Source organism: Spermophilus citellus, assembly GCF_964194105.1.
Source record: "Spermophilus citellus genome assembly, chromosome: 13".
In the NCBI taxonomy this organism is placed as follows: Eukaryota; Metazoa; Chordata; class Mammalia; order Rodentia; family Sciuridae; genus Spermophilus; species Spermophilus citellus.
The window spans coordinates 78,108,899-78,121,309 of NC_138193.1; the positions used below are offsets into that span (position 1 = coordinate 78,108,899).

General features: G+C 44.2%; 1 protein-coding gene across 4 annotated transcripts; it reads left to right on the plus strand.

Annotated features, from left to right (window-relative positions):
• Positions 1-790: 790 nt before the first annotated feature.
• Positions 791-10,116, plus strand: MCFD2 (multiple coagulation factor deficiency 2, ER cargo receptor complex subunit). 4 transcript variants are annotated; one of them, XM_081264747.1, is made up of 5 exons: positions 824-908; positions 1,073-1,274; positions 6,331-6,491; positions 7,165-7,324; positions 8,621-10,116. In XM_081264747.1, exons 3-5 carry the CDS (start codon positions 6,343-6,345, stop codon positions 8,750-8,752), a joined length of 441 nt encoding a protein of 146 aa, XP_081120873.1. In that variant the 5' UTR covers positions 824-908; positions 1,073-1,274; positions 6,331-6,342; the 3' UTR covers positions 8,753-10,116. The 4 variants fall into 4 exon arrangements, with proteins under 4 accessions (XP_081120872.1, XP_081120873.1, XP_081120875.1 ...); XM_081264746.1 differs by lacking the exon at positions 1,073-1,274 and having other exon boundaries at positions 791-908; XM_081264748.1 differs by lacking the exons at positions 824-908; positions 1,073-1,274 and adding an exon at positions 916-1,016.
• The last annotated feature ends 2,295 nt before the right edge of the window (positions 10,117-12,411 follow it).

Below are 12,411 nucleotides of genomic sequence, written 5' to 3' on the forward strand. Positions count from 1 at the left end.
AGGGGGGTTGTGGGATCTTCCACCTATCTAATTTGTTTTTGTCTCTCCTATTTTGGATCCAGGCTCCTATGAAAAACCGATTATGTATCTTTCTGGGCACAAGTGGGACAAGGGTTTTAAAAAGCGAGAGTCTATATTCTTTTATCCATCTGGCCTATAGATATTCGCTGAAGACAATCTTGTATGGGAGCAAAAATGTTAAGGGCAGGATTGCACATGAATACCTATTCATTTGTCCAAGTATTTTGTCTTCTGTACAATTATAAAAGCAGCATTTGATCTGGGTCGGAAATAAAGTCTTGGTGGGACATGTGAGTTGGTGTTGAGGCTGTCGCGGCTTGTGGGATAGCAAGCAGAACCTGAAAGTAGGCCAATCTGGGAAACGCTGGACTCAAGGCCAGCACTAGCGTCTTCTCGCCGATTCTGAGGAAAGGAATTAGGTTTCCTATTATTTTTCTTTTCAACTTGTAGTCGGAGGAACCCGGGCACTCCAAAGATGAGGTGTTGGCGTTGGGAGCCAGCTGTAGAGTGCGCCGCGCCCAGATCCGCTAGCCTAGTTCCCACGCCGAACCAGGTTCCTGGGGGCTCTCGGGGTTAATTTGCAACTTGCCCGGCACCTGGAGCTCCCATAGGCCTCAATCGGGCTGGAGCTGGGTGTCGCCGTCAGAAAGACGAGAGCTCTGCGTCCGCTGTTCGTTACACGTGGACTCACGTAAGCAGTGCGCGCGGCCATCCGTGGGCAGGGGGTGTGACCCGACGCATGGGCGTGGCCCGTGGCGCAATAGACGGGTGGGAGGGAGCGCGCGTGCGCAAACTGGTCGGGGGCGGGCCGAAAGAGAGCGTTCTCGGGACGGGGGCTGGCGAGGCTCACGCAGGAGGGGTTCGCGTCTGCGGCGGGCACAGTGAGGGTGAGTGAACCCGGAGGGTCGGAGGCCTGACCCCTTGGTCGGAGGTCAGTGGGAGACGCTCAGGCGTTAGCAGCGGGGCGGGATCGGGACCTGGGACCTAGGCTCAAGGTAGGAGTAGCTGAGTGGGGGGCTTGGCTCGGGTGCCATCTCTGGACGCTTTGCAGGGCCTGTCTCCCGTTGCGGAAACCTGTGTTTCTGTCCCGGGCTTTGAAGCTTTGGTCTGGTCGATTTCCGCGCTCTTGCCTGACCCCTGAGGGCCCGAGGACCTGACTGTGGGGCCACCTGTGACGGATAGATGTTGTCTCTGGCCAGCCCGAAAGCAGGAGGACAGGAGGTGTTACTCTGACTGCCCTGGTTCCCGCACAGGTGCTGGTGGGCCCAGGGGTTGGCTAGGCTGAGCCGAGGCGGAGTGGGAAAGCTGGGGAAACTGATTTTCCTTGTTTTAGTTCTCTGGCATTGCTTTCCACGCAGATGTCCCGACCAGAAACTTGGGCGCAGTTCTCACCACCACCCCTTGACCCACCCACATAGAATTCATCCAAAGTTCTCTTTGGATACGTCACTTTTCCAGTCCATCCTGCTGCCCTAGCTGGTTCAGGCCGCCATCGCTGCTCTGGACTACCTCATCCTTCCAACTGATCCCTTGCATCCCTCCTTGATACTCTGCAGGTTGTTCAATACAAGGGACCTAAAGCTGTGGTTTTAGAACAGAAATCTCACATATCAACTGATTCTTTCCCCCCATTCCCTTACCCTTCTTAGAATTTCCATTGCTCTTCCAAGTTCTTATTACAGGTTTACAGGCACCTCTGTGACCTGTCCTCTTGGTACTTTACTCAAGACTCAACCATTTCCTTAACACTGTGTCTTCAACTGTATTGAATCTTAGTTCCTAGATTGGACCAAATTCTTTCTGGGTTTAAGTGTTCATTACAGCTTGTTCCTTCTGCTTGAGGCACTATCCTTTGATTGAAATAATCCTTTTCATGATTCCTGTTTTATTACAGGTGAGAGTTGGGACTCCTGTGGAACCCAATGGGTCTATTTACTGGCTTCTCCTTCCCAGCTGGCTGTGATCTGTGTAAAGAGTCTGTCTGGGTCACTGTCCTCAGTCCTGTTCATATGTTACCAGGCTGTTAGTATGTTAGTTAAATGTACAAATGAAGCATGGTTGCTCCTTGGACTCTCCAAATGAACAAACAGATCAAACTATTAAATGCCAATTTTTTCAGAACCAATTCTCAACCCTCAGCCCATACAAAGCCTTCTTTAGCCTAGGAAATTGGTTATTTTCTAAGACCATGGCAGTGATAATGGGGAAAATACTGGTCAGAATTTTTTTTGGCATTGACTCTGTGCACAGGATGTCTGGATGTTGGTAAGAGTGACTGCTTTGAGGGTGAATTCTTAGCTGAATGCCCTCCATCCCCCCATCATGAAAGTAAAGCTGCCAACAGCTGCTAGGAGGAAGTCTGGCTTCAGACTCTCATGTGCTGATAGGACTAATGACACAATGAGAAGGAAGGGTGGACCAGGCACAAACCAGAGGTGGGAGGGCTAAATAGAGAAGTTCCTGCGTAGATGAGAGCTTTGCAGTGAGGAATCACATGCCTAGGTGCAAAATGTATTGCCCTGATTGAGATATGCCACCCCCATATCAGTTCAGCAGGATAAACAAGAGACAAAGAAGATAGGGTCCTGACCCTTAGAGAAGGAGGAAAAGAAAAAAAAAATGGAAATAAGAACAATATGTGACTATATGCTAAGGTTAAGTGGGTGGAGAGGCTGCAGATTGTTGTGAGAGGAGGTAGCAAATGTTGTTGGCTGGAAGAATCCCCAGGTGACGTTTGAACAAGACCTGGATAGAAGGAAGAAGGAATGGACAGATGGAACCACTGGAACAAAGCCAGTGGGGCAGGAAGAGGCTGCTAGAACAGTGAGGGACCTTGGTTCAAGTCACAGCACCACTGATAATTGTCCGGCACCTCCCTCCCAGCACTGAGGCTGCTCCTCTTGTGGAATGTCAGGCATGGGTTTTGTTCTGCAGTCTCTTCAGAACTCTCTCCTCTTTTTGGATTTTTTTCCAGCCTGGGCATTATCTTTCAGGCTGTTTGCCCATAGCCTTGAGCTAAGTAGTTGGAGTATAGATGATGCAATATGTTCTTTGGGCAGAACAGAATAGTTTGTTTCCTTTTGACAGTGAGCCATTTAATTTGTTTAGGTGGCAGCCAGATTCCCTGTTCTTATTGTAGCACTTGAAGATTGTTCTTTTATAAGTTAATAGATTTGGGTTTGTTTTGTGTTCTGATGGTTTGAAACAGCAAACCAAAATAAGACAAGTTCAAAATAAATGGTTCTTGGCTTTTATGCTTCCTTGAAGAAGGGATAATTTGGACCTCTAGTTTCTGTATTATGAATCCCTTTGTTGCTTTTTGGTGTTGCCTAAATAGAAAACACCACCACCACCACACATGCATACACATACTGCAATGTTACATACTAAGTATCCAACCATGTAGTTAGAAGAAAGTGTGCCACGGGTTCAGTGATTACTCAGCTTAACTGTCTGATAGGTAACTCCAAAGTCTTATCCTCAATTACATTGACATCAAAACTTGGCATTGTGTCTGTAAAGGTGGGATCACAGTCTCTCAAGGACCATGGCACACAGGCTAAGAACCACCAGTTTGTGCCAGGCTGTGCCCAGTGTCAAGAATGACCTCTCACAGCCAGTCCAGGAAGGGGCACTGACAAGTAATCAGGCAGTTTCCAAGAATGTGTTCATAGCTGTCATCAGCAAAGGACAGGTGCCTTTGAAGGGAGCTTGTGGGAAGAAAACCTAAGCCAGACTAGAGGTGAAGAGGGCTTGCTGGGAAAAAAAGATGTTGGTCATAAATAAGTCTGAAAGACTCTGGAGGAACTGAATCCCAAGTTGTTCTACTGTGACCAGTAGTGGCTAGTGGCTAGAAGTAACTTGAGACCTTGTTTTCTGGTACCAGGTACTATGGTAGTGGCCTTGTCAGGGTTTGGGCTCTTGTAGTAGGTAAAGTTGGAAGAATGGTTTCTAGTTGCTTCTGGATTATTTTATGGAGATAGGAATTAACTGGAAGTTGGGAGTGATGGCACATGCCTATAATTCCTACAATTTGGGAGTCTGAGGCAGGAGGATTGCAAGTTCGAGACCAGCCTTGGCAATTTAGTGAGACTGTCTCAAAAAAGTTTTTAAAAAGGGCTGGAGATGTAGTTTACTGGTAGAATACCCATGTTCAATCCTTAGTAGCGTGTGTGCACGCACACACACACACACACACATTCACACACTAAAGTATTAACTGGAAACTCTCCTATCCATTTAATATTAGAACAAAATTATGGGAGCAATTACATTAAGGACATTTTTGTAAAGAAAAGGATGTTTATAGTATCATTTCAAAGCAATAGAAAGTAAAAAGAAAATCACAATCACTTCTAATCTCATGAATTAAATAATCTCCCTCCCTCCCTTCTTTCTTTCTTTTTATCTTTCTTTCTAGTACTGGGGTTGAATCCAGGGGCACTCTACCACTGAGCTGAGTATCTAGCCCTTTTTAGTTTGTGTTTATTTTGAGATGAGGTCTTGCTAAGTTACTGAGGCTGGTTGCCTCAGTCTCCTGAGTAGGTGGGATTATATGCGTACACCACCACACCCAGCCAAGAGTGTCTTTATTAACACTTTTTAGTCATTTTTTAGTGTGTGTATATATACATACATATTTTTATTTGACAGAAGAGAATTATTCTTTATAAACTTGCAGCCTGTTCTTTCATGTAGTCTGTATTGAGCATCTTATTATATAGCACGAGAGATTGCATTATAATGTCGATGAGCAATAAGCCTGCCTAGATGCTGCTTTTTAGTACCCTGTGAGTTGCACATCCTAGCGACGGTTGTCCCCCTTAGGGGAAGGATCTTGGCGGATGATGCGCAGAATGGTTTGGGGAAATTTTGCTAATTATCATAGGGGCATACTTTCAGGGTCCTATCCCAAGAATCTTTTAAGATGAATGAAGGGCTATGACACCTCCCCTTCCCAGCCCCAGGCTCAGAGAGGAGACAGTGACAGCTTCTGAGCTGTAGGCTGAGTGTGCTGTGTATAAGGGTGGGACCAGAATCTTCTGTTTTATCTTCCCTGCTGTAGATCTGGAGCTGTGATGCATTTGTCCTCTTCGGAATCACTGGCCTTTGTTATCCAGCAGAATTGGCTCTGCCTTTTGGTAACTGACTGTTACATCAGGTCTTTTCTTCATTTTTATAGGTTGGCTCCTGGCTGACCTTTACCTTCCTCTTTAAGGGCAGCATCTAACCCCAGGAAGGACGGGTTCTTCCAGTTGCAACAGTTATCTAAGGCCTCTCGTAGCCTTGGTGGGAAATAATGATTCAAATAAAGTACTCCCTGCCCTCAGGGCTGACTGAGTTGTCTAGTTGACCACAATCCCAACTGTAGTGAGACTGGGGAGAATGTGACAGAATCCTAACTACTCTCTCACTTTCCTTTTCAATGCTCTCTCATAGTAGTTAAGTCATTTGCTTCAGTCACAGCCCTGGGAGGTGGATGAGACTGGAGTTGACATCCTCTTCCTCATGTCCACTGCTGCAGAGGGGACCTTCCTCCTCGTTGCCCTCAGTGTTCCTGTCTCTGGTCTGCCCCACTTTATACCTTCTCCATGCAGCTGCCAGATGAGTCAGTCTGAAGGCTAACTCTCATCTCATCTCTCCGTCATGAATCATTAGTTCTTCCCTATTTGTTGCTCAGAAAATGTCGACCCCCCATGGCCTGGTGTGTGAAGCCTCCTCCAGTGTGGCCTGTTGAGCCTTTGCCCCCATCTGCAGTGCTGTCTTCCCGAAAGGGGAAGCTGCTTGTGTTTCTTTTTCACTTGTCTGCCCCTGTTCCCACCGTTCCCCTTCCTTCCCTGTACCTCCCAGGCCCAGCTGAAGTGTCGCCATGTCTGTCAGCCTTATCTCGCTTTCCTTCATCTAAGGAAACTTCATGCCCTGTACTCCCAGGGGGTTTTCTTTCTTGAATACACTGCACTCTCTGCCTTTCTTAGTTCTACTTCCAGTTGCAAGTGTTTCTCTTGGAGGACTGGAAGGCTGTAGACAGGACTTATCTCTGTATCCCCCTGAGCACTTATGGAGCTGCTTAGCCCTCTGAAAGTGTATCAGGAATCTTGGCAGATTCCCCTCCCCATTTGAGTGATGGGAACCTGGAGAGCCCAAGGTCATCTCCTAGTCTAATGACAGAGCTGGTGTGGCCCAGTTTAACATGCTCTCTTTCCCAGCCTGGCTGCCTCACCAGGTTTCCCAGAAGTGTATTATGTCAAGTCTCGAGAAAAATCGTGGCTCTGTACTCTGCCTTCATCTCCTATGTTCCCCACCTCCTAGGTACCGGTGACCATGAGATCCCTGCAGCTGCTCAGAGGCCCCTTCCTGTATGGCCTGCTCTGGGCTTTTTGTGCTCCAGGTGCCAGGGCTGAGGAGCCCGGGGCCAATGTCCCCCATCCCAGCAGCGTGGGCCTCGATAAGAACACAGTGCACGACCAAGAGTACGTATTTGGCCAGGACTGGGGTCCAGGGCTTTCAACATCTGCAGCTGCAGCCAGCTGCAAGGGCACACCTCTTTCCTTTCTCCTATTTATGTGTCTCCTTAAAATTTGTCAAGGATGCTGTTTATTCTCTAGAGCCACCTGTTAGGTGTTCTATTTCCATCCTCATTTGTAAGTGGAAGCTTTTGAGGCCAAATAGGATAAATGACTTGCCTGAATTCTATCTTTCTCTTTCACAACAGACAGGCAGGCAGACAGACATGCATAGATAGACACAATAGTAGTGGCGGAATCCAGAATATAATTGTTTCTTGACTCTGGCAAGGCTTTTTCTTACTGACACATTCAGATGTTGAGTCATTTGTCCCAGCTTTTGTCTTGGACTGGTGGGCCTCACACATTACACTGGGTTATCCTTGAATTGTTTTTAAAAAATGTTTTTAAATTGATGGGCCAAAAGTGTTCTAACAAAATTCTAATGATAAAGAGGAAAACAAACGCATAATCTTGCAGGCATAACAGACAAGTTGTCCCTGCCCCTTGCCAGGCTCTGTCTGTGTGGATCAGCCTTGAGTGTGGTCTGCCACTGTTTTTCTGAGCTGGATGAGATTTCAGGTCTTGAACTTTTCAGAGCCCTTAAGGTTTCAGCATGATCTGATTTGTTGGTTTTTAGGCATATCATGGAGCATCTGGAAGGTGTCATCAACAAACCAGAGGCGGAGATGTCCCCACAAGAACTGCAGCTCCATTATTTCAAAATGCACGATTATGATGGAAATAATTTACTTGATGGCTTAGAGCTCTCTACAGCCATCACTCATGTCCATAAGGAGGTAGGTCAGGTAGTGGCTCAGTGGGTGTGTCCTGGAAAGCCTCCCTCTGGTAGTTCAGTCCCCAGTCTTGGTGCCCTGTGCTATCTTTGTGCCTCCATAGTGCTGCTTCTCCTTTCTGTTTGCTGCTCTGTTGTGCCTCTCCCTGTTCCACAGTCCTTCCCTTGGTGACCTGCTGAATCAGAGGCCCCAGAGCTGGGTATTCATATCTTAAGCCAGTATCTGAAAAGATAGGCCACATTCATAGTGCAGAGCAGGGGGTGGAAGAGGTTTTTCATTTGAGAAGAAGGGTGAGTGGGAACCATGGGATGGAGGGCTGCGGCAGAGGTCAGGTGTCCTGTGATACAGTACAGTGCCCCGAAGCACTTTCAAGCAGATTAGAGAGCTAGTTGGCTCTTTACCATAGGTGGAGTAGGCAGGGCCAGGCACTGGCATTACTTCCTTCTTCTAGATGAGCAAATGGAAATCAAAATCTTGTGTCTCCAGACTTAATTTTGTCCCTTCTGGCCCCCAGGCCACTAGAGGGGAGGCAAAGTTGGTGATGTAGGCATGATGATAGGAATGAGCTTGTGTTAGCCCTCAAGGAGCACTAGCAGTTTTTTGCACAGGAGAAGAGCATCATTTTGAGATGATCCTGTGCCATGGGACACAGACTGGTGGATGGAAGCAGAGAAGAAAGGGCAGGTATGGGACATATGGCAAAGGGAGAACCAGCCATGGGTGTGAATGACCTTAGCTTCGCACCTAGCAGTGAGCCTTGTGGCACTTGCTTCTGGAGTAGGGTCATACTTTCTCCTAAAGGTTATAACAGGTTCTGCTGGTTGACAGTGCTTCTTCCTCTTGTTCTGGTCCTGAGGTATTATTCAATATGTCACTGTTTCCATTTTAACAGGCAGATTGTGCACAAAGCTAGCTCATTTGGGCTGTGAGCTTTTCTTTTGGATGGGTGTGTAGGTCGTGGAATCTATGACTCTCATAGTTCTTTGTAAGCTAGACCCAGGTTTCTTCTAAGAACATGCATTGCTTTGGTAATTAGAAAAGGGCAAACGGTAATCTTTAAGAGGGAATACGCAAGGGCCTGCTTTGACTGCATCTTTCTTTTAATTGGCATATATAATACCTGAATTGGATTATGATAAACTGACTGAATATTGATACATGAGTTTGTGGATTCCTAGAAGTAGCCATGTATTATGATGTTGAAAGAGTCTGTAGACGTGTGTGAGCATGGACGATAGATAACTAGGCACTTCTTCCAGTAAATGTGTAACTCTTTACTGTCTAATTTATGTCTCGTAGGAAGAGAGTGAACAGGCCCCACTAATGAGTGAAGAAGAACTGATTAACATAATAGATGGTGTCTTGAGAGATGATGACAAGAACAATGATGGATACATTGACTATGCTGAATTTGCAAAATCACTGCAATAAACATTATTTGGCTATCTCCTAGTTATATGCAAATGTGACCCGTGATAATGTGATTGAATACTTTTGGTAATGTAAAATAACTCATTTTTAACTACTGCTGTGGCATTTTGGTAAAAACCTGTAGCAATTTGTTACACTGGGGTGAAAAAGAGAAATCAAGAGAAATAAAGGAGAAGAGAAATGGACATTTTGTGGTCCCTCAGTGCTGTTAGATCTCTCAATGGACAAGGGCTTGATGAAAGAATCCTCTTAAGTATATGGAATAATTGGAGCTGAGCACTCAGGAACTTAACTGTAGGATATTGCTCATTCTTGATCTTAATTCATGCTACCTGAAAAGACAATAAGCTTTGCCAAGGTGACACACTTTTCAGTGACAGTGAAGGGATGGAGTGAATGCCACATGTTTCCCCTGGTGGGTCCCATCTCTTCGGATAAATAAGGTCAGTATTCTCTAAAGTTCCCCTGGCCTACAGGATGACTTGCTCTGGGTAAGTGGCTATTTGTTAGGCTGTATCAAAGCCACAACATAAGAAGAATGTCAGATATTGAGTTCAGCTGGCTACAGAGGCAAGGATTCTGTATCCTCTCACATTTTGGAAATGATAGAACTGGCCTAAGCAATTAACCTTTTCAGATTTTCAATATTTTATACAAGTACTGCCACACCTTTATACTTTCCTTTCTGTCATCTTCAACTTGGGAGGAACCTTAATTTAAAGGTGCTCTCTAATCAATAGCAAATATTTTAGCTTTCTTAATATTTGTATTTCACTCTTGTTGCCAGGGTTTCCTTTTTGCAATTTTGGGACTATTTGGAATGTAAGGACTTGGTACAGCAGGTTTAAACCATTGGCTGGCCTTAAGCCTAGGTGGGAAGTGAAAAGATCATTCATCAAACCCAGTGATTAACCTGATCCAAGTTCTATTTCAAAGGAATGTTGTTTAAATTACCTCTTCTAGCCTGAATGGATGAATTCTTAAATTTCAGGAAAGATTAGAAAAGGAAGCTGAAAAATTCCTCAACAGTGTGAGAAATCTCAGTATTTGAAAGTGAGAAGAAGCTGCAGACTGTAATTTGGTTTGTTGGATGTGGTAGACATGCTGTGATAGAAAACCCAAAATGATGGTTGAATGGGGGAAAGAAAATGCATAAAATTTGCTGTAAGATGTATAGAGACTTATTTTCTTTATTAAAGTATTCTTGTAAGAAAACTTATGTATTTGTAAAAATGATTTCCTGTGTCAAGTATTTGTGCAATCAGAGCTGACTTGTAAACTATTCTTGTAATATCTCATTATTTTGAAAGATTTATATAATGAATTCTGAATATATGGCCAATAAAACCGATGGGACAAAATAATGTGCAGTTGATTTTTATTTATAGACCATATAGGCCTGGTCCAGACCATGGTCATCTGTCCTGTCTTTGAACTTCCAGAGCAGTGGTCTTAAATCTTTTGAATCTCATGGAACCCTTACAGAATAGTTTTCATAAGCACAAGATAAAAAACAAAGGACATCAAAGGGATGAATCATTGAAATACAGGTGTCAAAATATTTTTTTTAAGTGAGTTATTTAGAAATATATGTGCTTCTTAATTAGCATGGTAAGATCCTGCAGTGAGCATAATAATCCCTGTAATTCCAAAGTAGTGATGACTAAATGATCTGAGAATCTGTAATAACTATACTATGTTCTGAAAATATAATTTCTACAAATGATGAAGTCAGGTTCCACTCATGGCTTTTTACCTCATTCATAATTCAAGAATACACTAAATTTGTTGAAGTTCATGAAAATAAAGATGTAATTATTTTTTTAACTCACCCATGTTCATGGGTCCCAAACAGTATCTAGAAAATGTTGTGGACCTGAAGTTCAGAACCCTTGCCCCAGAGGGCACATGGTCAGTAACATACAATTCACTCATCACTGAAATAAATAAATGTTTATAAAAATGTAAGCCAAATAGATGTGTACTATAGCAAATTCCAGTCTCTGTGATTCTTCCCTCTGCACTCTTACTGCTCTGGGATGGTGAGTTTCTATACTAGACTCTCTTCTTGTTCCTGGGACCTCTACCACTCCTCCTCCAGAGCATCGAGAGGGATAAACCCAGGAGGAGTACTCATTTAGTATGTGTTGTCAATGCTTATGATTGTCAATCATTTGTGACACTGCCAACATTTTAAGATTCTGAGATTTTTATTTTAGACCCTGATGCCTGAAACCCCTTCATAAGGACTCTTAATATCTAGCTTGTCATTTGAAGATAAACCACTAGATGGCAGCAGTGGCCCACAAAATGGCCCTTTCCTGTCCTTGGTATATCCTATTCAGGAGCTGTCAATTTTTTTTAGAAGTGTCACTTCTATTTCACTCCTGGAAAATCCAAGCTCATTTCCCCTCTCCATCTGTCCACCCACCATGAAATACAAGGATTTCATGACTTCATTTGTTTTTTCCTCCAATAGAGAGGCTGTGCATAATTTCGGAAGAGTGTGGGTAGATAGATGGACAGTCCAAGGTCACATTCAAAATGTCCAGATTTGTCTGCATGGAGAATTAATTTCCTTCCCTAAATTTACTGAGTACTTACTATGTGTTCAATCTCATAAGATGCTTCAGGTAAAAGAATATACGTCAATGTCCCAGATATGTAGCCATCTACCAAAAATGAAGGCAAAGAAAGTAGGCCGTGGTCTTTGACTGGAGATCCTGTAACAGACACGAGAACTGCAATGAAGCTGCAGTACGTATTGGGTGAAATCTCAAAGGTAGCATGCAACAGGAAATCAGCAGCTTCCATGAGAGTAAAGAATGATGGTCTAAGGCCAGGCCTGGTGGCACAAGCCTGTAATCCCAGTGGCTGGGGAGGCTGAGGCAGGAGGATAGTGAGTTCCAACCCAGCCTCAGCAACTTAGCGAGGCCCTAAGCAACTTAGTGAGATCCTGCCTCTGAATCAAATACAAAAAAGGGTTCAGGATGTGGCTCAGTGGTTGAGTGCCCCTGGGTTCAATCCCCAGTTAAGAATGATGATCTATTCAAAATATTCTTTGTTTTACAAAGGGGGCCATCAAACTGTCATTATTTAATTTTGAAAACAAAAATATGTAATTCATGATTCCAGTAAGAAATGAACCTCAAGCTAGCCCTCAAATTTGTTATGCATGCTATTCTTAGATAAATCAGGTTTGGTGAGAGACCATGTTATAGGTAGTGTTCAGGTCACTGAAATTGGCAGGAACACAATACTTTATGTGGGATTGTCTGTCTTATTTTTTTTTTAAACAATGATCTTTATTTGTTTTTTTTTTTAAAGAGAGAGAGAGAATTTTAATATTTATTTTTTAGTTATCGGCAGACACAACATCTTTGTTTGTATGTGGTGCTGAGGATCGAACCCGGGCCGCACGCATGCCAGGCGAGCTTGAGCCACATCCCCAGCCCTGTCTGTCTTATTTACTTCAAGATAAAAATCAAAGCTGTTTAACCTTTACATCCAAGAGACAGACTGGCTGACATCTCAACTCCCATGTATCTCAGAGCAGCAGAGTCCAATCACAAACTCAGTTTTCACTGGCTGCCACTCTACCCTTCATCTGGGCAAAAAGATGGCTGCCTTCTCTTCACATTTTCCTATGTCAAACGACC

Bases quoted from the DNA above. Each gene is read 5' to 3' on its own strand.
- MCFD2 (XM_081264746.1), top strand. From the start codon at position 6,343: ATGAGATCCCTGCAGCTGCTCAGAGGCCCCTTCCTGTATGGCCTGCTC. The intron at 6,492-7,164 runs GTACGTATTTGG...GTTGGTTTTTAG, and splicing joins AACACAGTGCACGACCAAGA to GCATATCATGGAGCATCTGG. The intron at 7,325-8,620 runs GTAGGTCAGGTA...TATGTCTCGTAG, and splicing joins TCACTCATGTCCATAAGGAG to GAAGAGAGTGAACAGGCCCC.